The following is a 19,220-nucleotide window of genomic DNA, read 5'->3' as shown; positions in this document are numbered from 1 at the left end:
TTGTGTAAGTTTCCATTAATTCAAACAGGTTTCATTGTCGCTGTGATTAGTACTTCCGGATCCTTGGGAATTGTATTTTAACCTTAAAAGGGTTCTTTAATTGTAACTAAATAGTCATGTGGCACAAGATAGTCACCGAAGTCACGTCCAATCGATCCATAATCCAGAAGCCTCATCCAACTGTATTCTATCACTTGGATTTGATAGCAGCAAAATTTCATAAATAGCATTGTTTTTCAAGGGGATATAAAGTTGCTCCAAGGCGATTTGAGGTCTACCTTGAGTGATCTAATTTATGCATTAGGATGTTTTTAGGGGAATTGTGTGGAAGCGCAGAAGGCAGTGACTTAATTTTGTTGGGTATTAGTGTTCTTGTTTTGTGTATACGGCCACTGGCTTTGAACTACACATAACACAGGATTTATTTCTGAAATATTTTTATCATAAGCCCAGATGGGCCAAATTCAATTTTTAGTCAATAAACAAAAAAAAAGCACAAAAAAAGCACGACAATACAATAGGGCTAGTGAGGGTAAAAAAATTCAGAACGTCATATATGGATAGGTATACATGTATTGTCCTTACGGATTCAATTACCTAGTGGTCAATAAAAGCAAACACACTACCAGCAGTAGTTCCATGGCAGGGAAGATTGTACCATCAACTATGAAGCTATCCTTAAAAAAACAGGAACCCTCATCTTGCCCTAATTTTCCAGCTCTTGAATTTGACTGCACACATTTTCAAAAAAAAATTATACATGGTACATTCGTCTGACTGTAAAATTGGTTGTGTTGGTAACTCTCGCCTAACTATCAATCTTAAGCTCTGGAAACGATTGCATGACTTTATACAACGAGTACCTGAAGTGAGAATTTCTTACGATCAGTCAGTAGGTATTCGATGCTCACAAGGGTGCACATTACTTTTTTTACTTCCTTTTTTTTTATCCTGACGAGCAACAGGCTCTACTGCTAGTGGCTGCTAACAGCAAATAATGACAGCAATAGTCTCTTATAAGAAAGGGTGTGCCACTTGTTTTGAGGGTATTACTACTTTTCAAGGAAGCCTTACCTTGACCTGATTTTCCAGCTCTTGAATTTGACTGCAGGCAGAGTCCAGCTGAGCTTTATAAGCAGCACATTGCTCTTCTACTTTTGATTTAATCTCGAGTGCTAGATTAGCCTCCTTTAGAGCGCAAAGAGCAGATTCTCTCTGAGTCTGAAAAAAAAGATTTAATTGACAAAAAAATTCAAGATGTTCGAAAAAAGAACATTGGCAGATCTTAAAGCTTTAATAAGAGCAACTAAATTACCACCAACAAAACTAATTACTTATTTGGACAAAATAAATGTTTCAAAACGACATGACAAGAACTGCCTCTGATCGGCATGACCGTGTAAGGCGTTTAAAAAATCGAATCGTTTATTTATTTTTTTTTTTATGTTACGACCTGCATTTAATGATGAAACGGTCACTGGTATTCAAACAGCATTCGGAATATAGAGCTTGGTTCGCCGGTTCTACAATGCAATGCAACACGCAGAAGACCCATTCGGAACTTATTTTTTATTCGTTTTTCATACCGGGGCAATCGATCTAATTCTCCACTAAAAAAAAGAAAAAAAAAAAAAAAAATTCATACCTGGTTGGGAAAACATAGAAAATTATTGGCGAAGTAAGGGGCACCTTAGGGTGGTAGATGGCTATATTAAAATAATTATTGCAAAAAATTAGTACCTGAAAGTACACTTCCGAACTAACTCGGCCCCTTAAAGTTTCCCTCTTCAAAATGACCCAAATATAAGCAAAATCAAAAGCAGCTCAATTAGGTGGCTTCAGGAAAATACCCAATGCACAAAATCCGAGTTTCTCAAGATAGGTCATTTATACTAGGCAAGGTAGAACACGAATTTAGATTTAGGAGTTTGATAAGTTGTAATTCCCTGTAGGTCCCAAAGGGGAACTGATTTGTAGTTGACATCATTTTCTGTGTGTTTTTCTATATATGGTGTCTATAAATACATGCGTCAACGTTAAGGATTGAATATCTATAAAAATCTGCGCAAAAGATTGTAATCCCGGTTCTATACCCTAAAATACAGCAATATTCATGAGTTTTTTCAGAGTATCTTAAAATGTTCCAATAATTTACTTTTTTCTGATGCTTCCACGCATACTCCCCCGCTTCATAGTACACGTACAAACCTACCCCTTTATTGTGGTCCTTTTGGATCATTCAAAATTAATCAAACTTTGAAAATAAATAACAAGAAAGTCAAAGTTAGCAGCTTGTTTATCAATAATGAAGTCACTCATTTAACAGAACACTTAAATTTACATATCATAAAACATAAAACTGAAATACTGATGCTCTTAAATATATGCAAAAAAGACGGCAAATTAGCAAATTGTTAATTTACTTTACCATATGCAATCTTTCTTTTTTAGAAAATAGAATAACATCAGATAGAGCAAATGATCTGAAAGTGGGGATAAAATGAATGAATTTGAGAGGCTTCGAGAGTCAAGCGTATGAGAGTTGGTCGAAAATTATAGCTTTGTTTGAATAGGCAGCATCATTAGTATTGATAGTGGATACAGCAGATATAAAAAGTGGAAGTGGAAAAGTGGAAAAAGAAAAGTGGAAAAGTGGCAAGACGCATAGTGTTTCTTTTATAAATGAAAGAGAATCAGGATTAATACGTGATTACCCGAATTCAAACGAGGGGATACCTTCACTTAAATAGGTGGCATTGTCAGTAAGGATGGTGGATGCAGTGAAGATATAAAAGGTAAATACCGAAGGTAAAGGGTATCTTTTTAACAATTAGGGGGAAAATGAGACGAAGAGGTACTTCGCCAAACTGGACAGGTAGAAACACTATTAAAAAGGTAGCTTTATTAGTGAGGATGGAGCTTGTAGTTACATCAGGATCATGTGTTTTCCGCCCCATCTCGTATCTGACATAAAAAAAAGTAAGTGACCAAGGCAAGGGGTGGTTTTTTGCAAATAAGGGAGAAATGAGGATGAATCGGTGCCTAGCTGAGTTGAACAAATGTGTAGTTTAAATTAGCTAGGTAGCATTAATAGAAAAATTGGTGGATACAGTCACAATGTAGAAAGTAAACAGCAAAGGCAATATATTGTTATTCTGTAGTCGATTAAAGTTTGGAAGAATAAGAAGATACATCTTAGAGCTGAGACTAGGATATCACGAGACACGGAAGCAACGGTCACCAAGTATGCATTGAGCTAAAGCTGCTTGTTACTACGATAATCTTTAAAATAGGTAGAAATTAATCGTTTAGTGATATATTATACCTTTGACTTAGTCTGGCAAGTAGACAGGAACGTAATCCCAGAAAGGAGGGCCCAAAATTACAAAAAGAGAAATAAACTAACATAATATTGCAATTAAATAGAAAGTATGAAAAAAATAATGATATGTACATCAAACAGGATCCTGAGCCCACCTGCAGTGCAGTTGCCTAGATGAAATTATCGAACATATCGAGACAAGAGATAAGAAAAAAAACGAACCTCTAATGTAGCATATTCATTCCTGAGATGTTTCAATTCGTATTCAGTATTTGCCACCATTGTCATTTTCTCCTCTAATTCAGTAATCTTAAGAGCAGAGTCAGTTAACAGATCCTGAACTTGGTCAAACTCAGCCATTTTCAGTTTTAAGTCGGCAATGTCTTTCCTTTGATTGCTTATGATTTCTTCAGCTGAATTTGACGATTGCCGGAAAGTGGTGACTTCAACTTCAAGGTTTGAGTGGGACAAGCGGAGTGCGTCATGCTCTTTTTGTAAATTTGCCAATTCTTTTTCTTTTTCTAAAAGCTGCTCTTTAACTTCGCGGACTGCATCATTTTGGCTGGCAAAAAGATCTTGACTAGATTTTAGTAGTTGAATTTCTTCTTTGGTGCTTGCTAGCAGGTCTTCCACTACTTCTTTTTCTTTTGTAACTTGAGCTAATTCATTTTCCTTTTTATTAATCTCATCGGCATGATGGCGAGATAGATTTTCGACTTCTTTTAATTTTGAATTCATGTCTGACTCAACAGTTTTCAATTCATTTCTTGTTTCTTCTAATGTCTTTTTCAGTTGCTCCACGATGGAAGTCTTATCACTAATTTGACTTTTAAGCTGATCGTTCTCAGTTGCTAACATTTTTCTCTCTTCTGAAAGTGACGTAATCGCAGCCAATTTTTCTTCAATAGTTTTTCTCATTTCAATAGCACTAGAATTTGATTCAGTCAGCTTAGACTGAAGCTTCTCAACTTTAATAATTAGTTCAGTTTTATCATCCTGAAGGGCTTTATAGAGGGTTGTTGTTTCTTCAAGGGTCTTGGTCAACTCTTGAAATTGACAATTTTTAACGGTAAGTTCTCCAATCTTAACCTGCAACGACTCAGCTTCAGCAATTTTTGCGTCTAGTTTCGTCTGAAAGCCTTTTTCCAACTCAATAAAACGCAGCAATTCTTGTTCTTTCTCATCCTGGATGGCTGTTAGTTCTTTACGTAATGACAGAATTTCTTCATTCCCTTTAGAAATGGCTTCATTCAGTTTTTCTTTTTCATTTTCAGCAGAGGATATTTGTACTTGAAGTTGCCCTTCCATGTCCGAAATTTGTATTTTTAAATGGTTAATTGATTCTTTCTGATCATCACACAGTTTTTGTTTTCTTGAAGCGAAGCGAGTAGCTGTTCATTTTCTTTTTGCTGAGTCTGGCTATTGGCTTTTAAGCTGACCACTTCATTTTTAAGGTTAGCTAAACATATTTTTAGCTCTTCATTTTTAACATCATCTTTGATATTAGCTCGGGCTTCACTAAGCTGTGCAGTAGTCTCGTTTAAACTGTTCTTCAACAACTCGATTTCTCTAACTTGTTCATTCAATACAGTCTGGTTAGCTTCCAACTCACTAATATGTCCATTCAAGCTAGCCAAAAGCATTTTCTGTTCATTAATCAAGCCTTCTTTTTCGTTCAGATTGTCACGTAGTGTTTTAAGTTCTTCTTCAAGGCCTTCTTTGTGTATACCTAAATCTCTGATCTCAGTTTGGAGGCTAGAAACATACCCTTCCAATTCCGCAATCTTCGCCATAGCTTCCCTACTCTTTTCTTGCTCTTCTTCTATTATTTGTTGATGATTTTTAGTAGCGACATCCTTATCAGAATAAGCCTCATCAAGTTTTGATTGAAGTGCATTAATGTTCACTTCTAGGACCTTTATATCACATGTGCGTTCGTTCAATTTTGACTGCAATTCATCCACTTCTTCCATCGCCGATTGGTTACTCTCGTTCGTCCTCTTTAATGACTCCAAAGAAAGTTGAAGACACTTAACCTCTTCATTCCTGGATATAAGTTTTTCAGTGTAAGATTTAACTTCATCTTCGAGCTTTTTGGTCAGGTCTTCCAAGAGATTAATTCGTGATGTTTTTTCACTCATTTCTTTTTCATAACTCTGTTTAACTTCGTCAATCTCAGTTTCATAGTCAGCAACTAGACACATCGCAGTATCACTGGCTTGTTTAGTTGATACTAATTCCTCCTTAAGCGTATTAATTCTCTCTTTCAAATCTTTTGTTTCTTCAAAATGACAATGAGTTCGGGCAATCTCTTTTTTAAGATTTTCTATCTCTGTAAGGCGATCTTCAGCTAACTTGGTTAATGACTCTGATGATATTTTTGTATTTTTAATTTCCTCTGATATTTCAACAAATAATCTTGTTTTCTCGTTCAAATGCTTTTCCAAAACGTCTTTTTCATGGGAAATGGTTTTGATGTCACTTTCCAAGACCTCAATTTGTGATTTTGACTCTTCATAATGGTTTTTGGAATCCAGGAGAGTTTTTTCAAAGTCGGCTAACTTGCTAGAGAGAGTATAGATGGCATCTTCTTTCTCTTGGATTATTTTCTTGTATTCTTCACTCATTTCTTTTTCTTGTTGCAATTCTTTGATTTTGGTTATGTAATCACCAGCGAGACAAATGGCTTCATCACTGGCTTTCTCTTGAGCTGATTTTAATTCTTCCTGAAGAGCATTAATTCTTTCTTTCAATTCTACTGTTTCTTCAAATTGACAATGGGTTAGGGCAACCTCTTTTTTAAGATTTTCAATCTCTATAAGGCGATTTTCAGCTAGTTTGGTTAATGACTCTGATGATCTTTTTGTGTTTTTGATCTCCTCTGAAATTTCAACAACTAATTTTGTTTTTTCGTTCAAATGCTTTTCCAAAACGTCCTTTTCATGGGAAATGGTTTTGATGTCACTTTCCAAGACCTCAATTTGTATTTTTGACTCTTCATAACGGTTCTTGGAATCCAGGAGAGTTTTTTCAAGGTTGGCTAACTTGCTAGAGAGATTATAGATGGCATCTTCTTTCTCTTGGATTATTTTCTTGTATTCTTCACTCATTTCTTTTTCTTGTTGTAATTCTTTGATCTTGGTTTCGTAATCAGCAACTAAACACACCGCAACATCACTGGCTTCTTTAGCTGATTTTAATTCTTCTTGAAGAGTATTAATTCTTTCTTTAAATTCTACTGTTCCTTCAAACTGACAATGAGTTAAGCCAATCTCTTTCTTAAGATTTTCAATCTCTGTAAGACGATCTTGAGCTAACTTAGTTAATGATTCTGATGATGTTTTTGTATTTTTGATCTCCTCTGAAATTTCAACAACTAAACTTGTTTTCTCAATCAATTGCTTTGTCAAAACGTCCTTTTCATGGGAAATGGTTTTGGTGTCACTTTCCAAAATCTTAATTTGTGATTTTGACTCTTCATAAAGGTTTTTCAAATCCAGGAGATTATTTTCTAGGTCGACTATTTTATCTGAGAAAGCATGGATGATGTCTTCTTTCTCTTGGATTGTTAGGTTGTATTTTTCTTGGTCTTCTTTGATTACACCCTGGAGAACGGCCAGCTGATTCTTGACAACTTCAATTTCATTAGATGATAATGTTTCAGCTGAAAATTAAACAACAAAATCAATTCAAAAATACAAAAATTGAATCCGTTTAATTCGGTACATTCAGAAATGTTCAATGCTTTATCAGAATTATATAAAGAAATTCTCAACCTATATTTACAATGATATTAAATTCTGAACACTTTCTTCGTGATTGTCAGTCTTTTTGCCTAATGAAGAACTCAACAAAGCATGTGTGTGTGATGTTTTTTTTTTTTTTTTTTTTTTTTTATATATATATATATATATATATATATATATATATATATATATATATATATATATATATATATATATATATATATATATATATATATTCTATGCTAGATTGTAGATTAATTTCTCCTAAAATGTTACAGGGCATTTCTAAAGCATTTGATTCCTCAGCCCATGAAAAATTCGGTCAAAGCTGTCGCATTATGTTATGAGAGAGAATGTTATTTTTTGGTTATGTCTTATTTGAATTGCCGTTTCTCTTGAACCACTTTCCTGCTTACCCTTTGAAGTAAATTATGGCGTTCCCCAGGGATTAATTTCAGGGCCTGTGGTATTTTCGCTTCATGCAAAAAATCTGTTTTATATGGTAAATAAACAAACACCTATAAGTTACTGTAGACTGGACCACCTTACTCTGGACTACATAAAAATAATATATATAAAATAGTGTGAAACATAAAATTACCAACTGGGATTAAACCTCCATAAAAAAAAAAAAAAAATTCACAGGGTGGCATCATTATGCAGATAGAAAGAAGTAGGGTTAATAAAATTTATAAATAGCGTCCTGTAGGGGTACAGTGGGTTTTATCTCAGCTTGGTAATACGGAACCCTGAGTTCAAACCTGGCTGTAGAAGCACAGTGCAGGGCTCAAAATTTGATTCCGTGTATAAGATTATGCGGATACGTCTCCAAATTAATCCGAACAAGATGAAGAAGATAGATAGGCCTACATAATAGTTTGAGCTACCTCTAAAAATGGCAGTGGGCCTTGAGTTTCACTCCCATCATAGTATCATTGATACTAGATCAATACCGCTTTACTATTCTTTTTATTTTTCATTCAAGTAGTATCATTGGACCATACAAACACCGTCTTCACGACATGTCAGTTCTTCACGCAGTTTATTTATTATGATTATTCATTTATTTGTTCGTCATCTATTATTGTTCGTTATATTTATTGTAGTCTAATGACTCATATAATATCACGATGAATAGTCTTAGAAGAGTCTTAGTTACTCGGCCCCCGGTTAATCGTCAAAGGGAACGTATCAAGTACCATGTACCCACGGAACCTGAGACATGGGTGGAATTCATCGAAACTTAGAAAAGCAACTAAAAGGGCAAGGCAAGTCCTGAATTTAAGCAGAAGCCCTGAATCTTTTGAGTCTCTTCTGAGCAACCAGATTTTGGAAACCCACGTTTTTGTTCCTTTTGAATGGAACCATAAGGGAAACGCTAGGGAATTGAGAAAAATTGTCCCTGAAGCGACAGAAACAAAGCGAATTTTATACTGCATCTTTATGCAATTATGCATTAAAGATGCATTTAAAAATGCATAAAGATGCAATTAAAGATGCAATTATGCATCTTTAAATAGAAACATAGCGCATGCAAAACTTGGTCTAAGAAAAATTAAACTCGAGCAAAATCGATCGAACTTCAAAAATTTAAACAAAAAGAAAATACTTAAGGCGTTTAAAACACAATCCACAACAAACATAACCAATGAAAATTCATCTACTCAGCATGCGAAAATCAACCGGTTGGGAAAGCCAACAAGCATAATCTCGGAATGATCAATACACAAAAACATATCTTAAAACCCGAAATATACAAAAATATTGCTCCTGTTAATCTTGAATCACACCAGGACACAAGGACAGACCTCAAAAGTGATTTGGCCTACCGGTCCCAGGCCAACTGGAGAACCCCTCTTAAGTTTCCAGCCTAGAAACCCATTTTACGCGTTTTCAGTACCATGTATCCGCGGAAGCAGTGGCATCGGTAGAATTCACCCAAACTTCTAAAAGTCTCAACGTCTAAAAGAGCAAGGGAAGTCCTGAATTTAAGTTGAAACCCTAAAATCTTCTGAATAACCTATGAGCAGCCAGATTTTGGAAACACCCCAAGTTCTTGGTTCCTTTTGAATGCAATTACTTTAATAAGGAATCACTAGGAAATTAAGTAGGTGTCCAAGAAACGATGGAAATATAGTGAATTTAAGCAATATAACATCTTTTAATAGAGATATAGGGAATACACACCTTTGACTTTGTACACTAATCTAATAAAAAAAAAAACATTATACAATCTAAAATAAAGGTAAAATTATGAACTTGCATATAGAAACAAATTCAAGCTAAAAACCTGAATTTGAAAATATATTTTTAACGTCCATGATACTAATACGCTAAGACTCTACGTTTGGGCTTTTAATTTGAATGTGATTTGTATCGGGGAGTTTTTCATCGTGAGTTGCTTTAATGGTGCTTATTTAGTGTTTCTTCTTGTTCGCTGAGGACGGTAACTGATCAAGGCTGGATTGAATCGTAATGTTTTTCTTAAAGGAGGGGAGAGGGACCAAATACCCAAAAATGCCATTATTGGTTACCATTTCTCAAATATCGAACAGACAGAGAATTCTTCAGACTCCCACTATACTACTTTTTCTCCATATCTCTTCAGTTTACAAGTAGGGCTCTCGGGAAAACCATAATGTGCTGTTGCTAAATTGAATTATTATGCTCTTCTTAAGGGGAGGGGGGGGGGGGCTTTATCCAGTACAGGTACTCATCCGCTCTTTTTTGTGTATTTCAATGGTGCTTTATTCATAAATAGGAAGTGTATAATGAAGCTCCAATTTTTCCCTTTTTATTTTGTGATAAGAGTCCCGTTCTTGCGAAAATTAATTTGAAAAACTTTTTTTTACAAAACAAATTTTTCAAAGAAAATTGAAGGGCTCCAAAGAGCCAAAAATGAGCAGAAATAAAGTCAAATAATCTTCCAAGTTTAAAACTACCACAAATCACTATCAATAAATAAATAAAACTCAAAACGAAGAGAAGCTACAATAATAACCAAGTCAAACTCAAGACGAGCAAAAACTAACATGAGTAGCGCTGAAAACCCTAATGCCTTTTCAAGACCAGAACATAATTTGCGCTTTACTGAAAAAAAAAAAAAATGACCGTAGATTGTCAGTTTAATTGACACACACTGACATTTATACCTTACAGTTTTGATAATTTGTATTTATAGCAACAAACAAGTGAAAAAATTAAAACAATTTTTTGTTTTCATTGGGCTTAGTAGCAGTGTGCGCATAGCAGTGGCACCTTTGATTTATTCAACATCCCCTTCAACACAGGCTGAAAGTTTCAGCTTAATGCATACCACCAACCGTTCCTGAAGCATTTCTGATGCGTCATAGTTGGCATAGTGTGTTTCGAATTAGTTCCAACCAGTTTCTATACATCTCAAATTTTTGCCTTAACATCCTTAGTTGTAATAGCAGCAGCAGTAGTAGTAGTAGTAGTAGTAGTAGTAGCAATGGAATTAATTGTCAGTAGCCTAAGCTTTAGTGGCAGTAGTAGTATTAGAAGTAGTAAAAATAGTAATAGCAGCAGAAGTATGACTAGAATCAGTAGCATTAGGATGCAAATATTTTCCGTTGGTTAGTTCAACATCCCTCGCAATAATCACTGTTAGTTTCAATTTCACATACCAAACGGTTTCTAAGATATTGTTGTTACTCTCTTATGACAACCTGCATGAAGAGGGCGTTTTCTCTGATTCAGTTTATCTTCCTCCTCAAAATTTCTTGAAAATTTTATCTTCATGCCTTTAGGCATAGTTGTAATAGTAGTCATAGTAGTAATATTGATATTACTAGTAATAGTATCGAATAGCGGTAGTATTACTACCAGCAGTAGTGTTAATATATTGCCTTTTGGTCAGTAGAACATTCCTCTCATACAGTCCAAGAAGTTTCAACTTAATACAATTAGCCATTGCTATGACACTGCTGATATGTCCTTTTGATAACCTGTATGTTCATATACTTCTTGAAAGTTTCATCTCAATGCTCTTAGCAGTACAAGTAGTTGGAACATAAGCAATAGTAGTAGTATTAAATGTAGCAGTAGCAGTAGTATTAACAGTAGTGTGCATATATTGCCTTTTGGTAAGATAATCTTCCCCTTTAAGCATTCTCTTAAAGTTCCAACTTAATGCCCAAATCAAACCTTGAGATATGCTATTTTGACAATGTCCATGCATTTAGCGTCTTTTGATTTAGTTTAAATCTCACCATAATACTGTAAATAGAGTGGCGTGGTAGTAGTACCGGTGGAAGCTGTAGTACTATTGGCCTTACCTTACCTTAGACTTTAGATCCTCCAGAGCCAGGGGTGGCTCATAGGGCGTCTAAGAAACCTCGCCAGACATCTCGGAGCTGAGCTGCAGCCGTGACGTCCTCCCACTGTGGTTGAAGAGACAACTCCGCATTTCGAAGGTCTCGGTCGTAATGTCGTCGTAAGGTGTGTCTTGGTCGACCTCTTTTTTGCCTCCCCTCGGGACGCCAATCATATACTGTATTCGGGAGTAAATCCTCTGGCATACGGAGGACGTGGCCAAGGTATTTCCATCTCCTACATTTCAGAAGGTCAGTAACTAATGGCTGACCGGTTCGCCGGCGAACTTCTATGTTGGTGACCTTTTCCTGCCACGATATGTTCAGGTTTCTCCTAAGGCACATGTTTTCAAAGGCTAGGACACGTTTCTCTAGCTGGGTGTTTAGTTTCCAGCATTCACTAGCATAGAGGAGGATGGACATCACATTGCTATTCAGGAGGCGGAGCTTCAAGCGCATAGAGTATTTACTACTGCGCCAGACTGGTTTCAACTTGCTAAAAGCCGATGTCGCTTGTCCAATTTTCCTCTTGATTTCGTTGGCTATTTTATCATCGTATTCGATCCAGCTCCCGAGATATTTAAATTCCTTGACCTGCTCAATAGTTTTTCAGATGTGGCCATACTCTTTGTTTTACTGAAATTTACTGCAAGTCCCATTTTCTCGGCCTTTTCGTCTATGGCGTCGAGTAGCAGCTGCAGTCGCAGTTTCGCTTCTTCAAGAAGAACAACGTCATCTGCGAAGTCCAGATCGGAGATCTGTCGGCTGCTAATCTTCACTCCAATGCCTGAAGACTGCCGTAGAATATAGTCCATTACAATGACAAACAGAAACGGGGATAGGACACACCCTTGTTTGACGCCAGACATTATCTTGAAGAAACGCGTGTCCCCATTTTCTGTGCGTACACAGCATTCACTATCCTCATATAGTGCGATTATCATTTTGACTAGTTTATCAGGTACTCCGTAATATATCAAAATCTTCCATAAAGTGTCTCGGTCAACAGAATCGAACGCCTTTTCAAAATCAATGAAGAGCAGGTTTAGCTTTTTGTACGATTCTCTGGACTCTTCCACCATCAGTCTAAGAATGAAAATAAGATCAGAGCAAGACCTACCAGGTCGGAACCCATGTTGCTCTTCCCTGAGATGTGAGTCTAGGGCTGCTCTTAGGCGTTGTAGTATTACTGAGGCTAGTATTTTACTTGGCACAGACGTCAAATTGATGCCCCTCCAATTGTCACAAATTTGTGCATCGCCTTTCTTGAAGAATTTGACCAGTATACCTCTCGTCCAATCTTTTGGGACTTTTTCGTTGTTCCAGATGGCCACTAGAAGAGTAGTCCATACGAATATGCAGGCTCGAAGGGACGCTTTCAGCATCTCTGCCGTGATCCCATCGACTCCAGGTGCACGTCCATTTTTCAGCTTTTTCACAGCTGTCGTCACTTCTTCCGTGCTGGGTGGGTCAGCACTTAAGTCAATTTGTAAAAATGGCGTATCCGGTACTGTTTCTGGATCATCAGGTCTGGGCCTATTTAAGACTTTCTCGAAATGTGTGGCTTATCTCTCGTCAGCTTTCTGTGGATCCGAAATAACGTCTCCATTTTCATCTTTTACAAGGGATGTACGATTTATTTTCTTTCCAACTATCTCGTTTGTTAGTCGATAAACCATTTTTGAGTCTCCTTTCTTTGCAGCTTCTTCTGCAAGCGCTATCATCTCCCTTATCATTTCCTGAGTTTTCCAAATTAATATACTCAGTTATTCATGTGTTGCGCCCTTTCGACAATCCGTCTAAACATAACGTGTTTTGAATTAGTTCAACATTCCCCTCGAAATTCTCTGAAAGGCTCACCTGAAAGCATTCGTCTTCTTGGAAAGTAAAATTCAAACATGCATACCTTTCTGAATAACAAATACAATGTGTAAAAAATGAACGATTTCCTTAACTTACAGCCCTCTTAAAATTTCGATCAGAAATGTTTTGGGGAATGATTGGCTTGGGGAAGGGGGCTGAATGCCCTCCATTGACGTTTGACTCTTAAAAAGGGTCCTAAAACTTCCAAATTCCAATCAAATGAGCTCCATCCGATCCAAATTTATACGACTACCAGTTCCATATGCATCTGTGGAAAATACGAGGTAGGGTGGGGCGACTGCCTCCGATCACTTTGACTATTAAAAAGTGAACTAGAACACCTGATTTTCAATCCAATAAGCCTCCTCCAGAGTTTATACGAAGAACCTTTCCATAAAAACCTCATATGCCTTAGTGGCATAACTTACAACCCTTGCGCTGAGGGCTATGGGGGGGAGTCATCCTCAAAGACATAATTTCCAGACCTTTAACTACGCTAAACAAAATGGCTATCCCAAAATTTTGATTATATGTTTTGGGAATTGATGGGCGTGGACGCAGGGGGGCTTGTTGCCCTCCAATCACTTTTGACTATATAAAAAGGCCCTTTCAATTTTAAATCGAATGAACCTTTTTTGAAGTTTCTACGACAACAAATGGCCACCTCAAAATTTTTATCAGATGCATTTCTGGAAAATACGAGGCGTTGAAAGGGGGGGGGGGTATCCGCCCTCTGACCACTTTGAATCTAGGGTACTAGAGCTTCTGATTACCAATCCAAACAGAACCCTCCGAAGATCATACGACCACCCTTTCTATAAAAACTTTATATGCCCCTAGGACATAACTTACAAAACCTGCCCCGAGGGCTTTAAGGGGTTGTCATCCTCAAAGACATAATTTCCGGACCTTTTAGCGACGCAGAACGAAATAGCTATCTCAAAATTTTGATTGGATGTATTTGGGGAAATGGTGGGAATGGGAGGGGGGCTAGATGCCCTCCAATCTCTTTCGACGATTAAAAGGGGCACTAGTCCCTTCAATTTCCAATCAAATGAATCTTTTTTGAAGTTTCAACGACAAAAAACCACCATCTCAAAATTTCTATCAAATGCATTTCGGGTAAATACATTATGTGTGTGTGGGGGAGGGGGAAGGGTATCCAGCCTCTGAAAACCTTGAATCTTAAAAAGGGCACTAGAACTTATCATTACCCATCGTCCCCTCCGAAGTTTATAAGATCACCCTTTATATATAAACTTTAAGTGCCCCAAGGGCATAACTTACAACCCTTGTCCTGAGGGCTATGGGGGGGTATTTCATCCTTAAAGACATATTTTCCGGACCTTTTAAATACATTCAATAAACAGCTATCTCAAAATTTTGATTGACGTGTTTGGGGAAATGGTGGGCATGGGAAGGGGTTAGTTGCCCTCCAATAAATGATGCATTGTGTCCACATCGTTCTTTACTTAGGCAGCGCTACTGCGCTGCCTATGACACGATTCAAAATTAGCTAAAATCAATACCCGTTGCACAGCCTTTTCAGGGCTTTGCTTACTTTTGTTTTTTTGCAAAATTGTTTTCGACACATTTAGCAAGCCAACTCTACATTTAGAAAAAGAAAAAAAACTTAGCAAGCCAACACTACATTTAGAAAAAAAAAACTCGATATAATATCAATCATCCGTTCGATCAATAGATCATTAAATTTGACTGCATTGTCTTACCACTTAAAAAAAACTACTAGAAAACAAGAATTGCTTCAATAATTTTGGGCTATAACAGAAGCGAAATGCAAGATTAGTCTTGATGTCAGAAAACAGAAAAAGAACAACTTCACAGAGGTACTGATTTATTTTGGCAGATTAAACACAGAATAATTATTAGAAAATTATTATTTATACTCTTCACCTGGGAAGGAGAATACCCCTCCTTCCCCAGTGGCCCTTACAAAGAGAAACAATTATGAGAACAATCCGAAAAAAAACTTACCAATTGAAAATGACGTTGCTTCAATGACACTGAAGCTTTTGTCATCATCCAAGAAGGATACACCAAGACCAGCCATTGAGGTATCTTCTACTTTCCGTTTCATGAATAGGCCAATAGGTTTTCTAGCAGGGGTTGATGAAAGATTACCCATGCTCCTTTCATTATAAATATCATCATCTTTGTCTTTGATTTCTTGCAGCGACTAATGTGTAACGGATAAAGACTAGTTAAGAAATAATAGTATAATTGTAAAATATACCGAATATAACTTTATAAATTACAACGTCATAAATTAATTATAATTTAAAAATACAAATTTTTAAAATAGGAAAAGTAAGGAGTTACTCTACTATAGCCGTGACAACGATTCATAGTTCAGAATACTGTTGTTCAGCCTTTTTGGGGTCGTGAGTGTTTTAAGTTTCTTATGTAAATAAGGTTGGCGTCAACTTTTTCTGGAAATCAAATTAAAAAAAAAAACTTAACAAATTAAAATTATTCCGTATATGAAAGGGGCTGTCCCCTCCTTAACGCCCCGCTCTTTACGCTAAAGTTTTTTATTGTTTTAAAATGCAGAGTTGTGAGAATGAGTCTAGAGATGTACATTTATTAAGAAAAGAAAACAAACACTATTCGCAATTCGCCTACCAAGAAAGGCAATAAGCTTGGAAGGGCAAATGAGGTTATCACCCTCAACTAATTAAAATCACATTCATATCACAAAACTTAATACAAAAGAAACTCAACTGATGAAGAAAGAAAGGAAAAAAGAGAAAGAGGAAAAGACAAGAAGAATACAGAAAAAAAACCGGAAAAAAAATTAACAGCAAACAAATCAGGGAAATGCCTTGAATAGAATGACAACCTGGACGGGCCTCGCATCAAAATCACTCACGAGATAAAGAAACTTCTTACCCGTGACTTGAAAGACGGAAGACTAAGCACATTTTTCACACCCCCGGGCAAAATATTCCAAACACGGGGACCATAATTTCTTTCTTTCCAGAAGGGGAAGGTTTTTCCCCGGCTTACGTGCCTGATTGCCCGAATTTTACCAAATTTTGTGGTGATTTATATCTGTTTCTAAGAGTGTTTTAATTTCGGTCAGCTAAAATTTATAATTACACTTATAATATACTAGCTGTTGGTGGGGCGCTTCGCGCCTCCCAAGCACCCCCGCGCGGGTAAGTCGTTACGCGCCATTGTAGTTGTGTCCCTGTGTCCCACCTGTGAATAGATATATATATATATATATATATATATATATATATATATATATATATATATATATATATATATATATATATATATATATATATATATATATATATTGCATATAAATAGATTGTCAGGTTTACTGACTCTTAAACATGCAACATAAAATTGTGCATGGGAAAAACAATCCGTATTCAGATCTATACCTCATTATTTTAATGATAAATCCCTGTGTCCCGGTCGTCATTTATATTCCCTGTGTCCACTTTGTCATTTGTGTCCCGGTGTCCCAGTTTGTAATTTCTCTTTGAGTGTCCCGGTCGTCATTTATATTCCCTGTGTCCCGGTGTCCTGGTCGTCATTTGTGCCCCGGTGTCCCGGTCTGTAATTTCTATTCGAACAATCCCTGTGTCCCGGTTGTCATTTATATATCCCGCCTGTGCCCCCGGCGTCCCCGTTGTAGAAGTGTCCCTGTGTACCGGTCGTCATTTATATTCCCTATGTCCCGGTCGTGATTTATGTCCGGGTGTCCCAGTCTGTAATTTCTCTTTGAGGTTCCCGGTCGTCATTTATATTCCCTGTGTCCCGGTCGTCATTTGTGTCCCGATATGTAATTTCATCAGTTGAAAAACATGACGTCATTGACAAACAACTTCATAACGCATACAGCTTAATCCTTATAATGACGTCAGTCGACAAACATGACGTCAGTCAACACACAAACATGACGTCACTCGACTAGTTGGAGGGGCGCTTCGCGCCCCCTCACGCCCCCCCGGGCGCGTAAGTCGTTACGCGCCATATTAGTTACGCACCATTGTAGTTGTGTCCCTGTGTCCCACCTGTGAATAGGTATATATATATATATATATATATATATATATATATATATATATATATATATATATATATATATATATATATATATATATATATATATATGTGTTTTTAACTACGTAAAACATGCGAATATACAACATTCTTCGCTGTCCCATTGTCTATGCATATAAATAGATTGTCAGGTTTACTGACTCTTGAACATGCAACATATAATTGTCCATGGGAAAAACAATCCGTATTCAGAGCTATACCTCATTATTCTAATGATGTGTCCCTGTGTCCCGGTCGTCATTTATATTCCCTGTGTCCCGGTCGTCATTTATATTCCCTGTGTCCCGGTCGTCATTTGTGTCCCGGTGTCCCAGTTTGTAATTTCTCTTTGAGTGTCCCGGTCGTCATTTATATTTCCTGTGTCCCGGTCGTCATTTATATTCCCTGTGTCCCGATCGTGATTTGTGTCCGGGTGTCCCAGTCTGTAATTTCTCTTTGAGGTTCCCGGTCGTCATTTATATTCCCTGTGTCCCGGTCGTCATTTGTGTCCCGGTGTCCCGGTATGTAATTTCATCAGTTGACAAACATGACGTCAGTCGACAAACAACTTCATGACGCATACAGCTCAATCCTTAAAATGACGTCAGTCGACACACAAACATGACGTCACTCGACACACACACAGAGACAACTTATTTTATATATATAGATACATAAGATAGATGTCCCGGTGTCCCTGTCGTCATCTGTGTCCCGATGTCCCGGTCTGTAATTTCGTCAGTCGACAAACATGAAGTCAGTCGACACACAAACATGACGTCACTCGACACACACACACAGACAACTTATTTTTATATATATATAGATTGTCAGGTTTACCGACTCTTGAACATGCAACATATAATTGTGCATGGGAAAAACAATCTGTATTCAGATCTATACCTCATTATTCTAATGATTGCCCTTGAGCTTTGTTGATGGTGATTGCTAACCGAACATTCCCTGTGTCCCCGTAGTCATTTATGTATCCCCCTGTGCCCCCCGGCGTCCCCGTTGTTGTTGTTTCCCTTTGTCCCGGTCGTCATTTGTGTCTATCTGTATATATATATATATATATATATATATATATATATATATATATATATATATATATATATATATATATATATATATATATATATCTATCTATCTATATATATATATATATATATATATATATATATATATATATATATATATATATATAGATAGATATTTACAATTACGCTTATAATATAATTATTATAAATTGATAGCTCGTCAAAGTGGTTAGCCTACGCGACAGTGATAACTAATCAATACTTCTTCTTCTTACTCCCCTCTTAAGGGCTTTTTCATTGGCCTAATCCCAGAAACTTACCAAATTACCTCATTAGCCAAACAATTAATGCCAAAATTACCTAAATGGCCTAATCCCATAAAATTACCGAATTTGTTAGAGTTCTTTTTGAAAAAGTAGAGAAAATCCGTTGAAAGGCAATAATAAAATACATTAACACCAAAAATATGAGTAAGTAAAATAAGACGGCACTAGACGCTTAAGCTCCAAACCGGCGGTGCAAACCTTAAGCCAGGAAGTACAATGGGGAGTTGAGGGCCAACCATCCTGTTCTTTCGTACACAATTCGTGCTTACCTTCACCCGATTTCTCCACGCACCCATTTAGAACTGGGTACCTCCAAATATATGAGTATTACTTTTTAGTTTTATTTTTATTTATTCACCAGTTTTTGTGATTGTTTTCTAATGTGCCAACACCTCCCGAAATAAATTTTTGCAATTTTTTCTGGCTTATTCAGTTTGATGCTGGTGAAAAATTTGTAAAAAGACAATATTAACCCCAACACCTAGTTGGTGGGGCGCTTCGCGCCCCCC

The 19,220-nt window shown here is 36.8% G+C and overlaps 1 protein-coding gene across 1 annotated transcript in view; it reads right to left on the bottom strand.

Moving 5' to 3' along the window:
- Window positions 1–19,220, bottom strand: part of LOC136028829 (putative leucine-rich repeat-containing protein DDB_G0290503) — a 43,829-nt gene that overhangs the window by 8,619 nt on the left and 15,990 nt on the right. The window contains 4 exon segments of the mRNA XM_065706755.1: window positions 1,075–1,221; window positions 3,545–4,645; window positions 4,648–6,986; window positions 15,261–15,462. Coding sequence (XP_065562827.1) covers window positions 1,075–1,221; window positions 3,545–4,645; window positions 4,648–6,986; window positions 15,261–15,462 — 3,789 coding nt within the window.

The sequence above is a fragment of the Artemia franciscana genome, chromosome 7 (assembly GCF_032884065.1).
Source record: "Artemia franciscana chromosome 7, ASM3288406v1, whole genome shotgun sequence".
Lineage (NCBI taxonomy): Eukaryota > Metazoa > Arthropoda > Branchiopoda > Anostraca > Artemiidae > Artemia > Artemia franciscana.
Note: the sequence above shows the minus strand (reverse complement) of the source record. Positions and strands in the feature narration are given on the sequence as shown.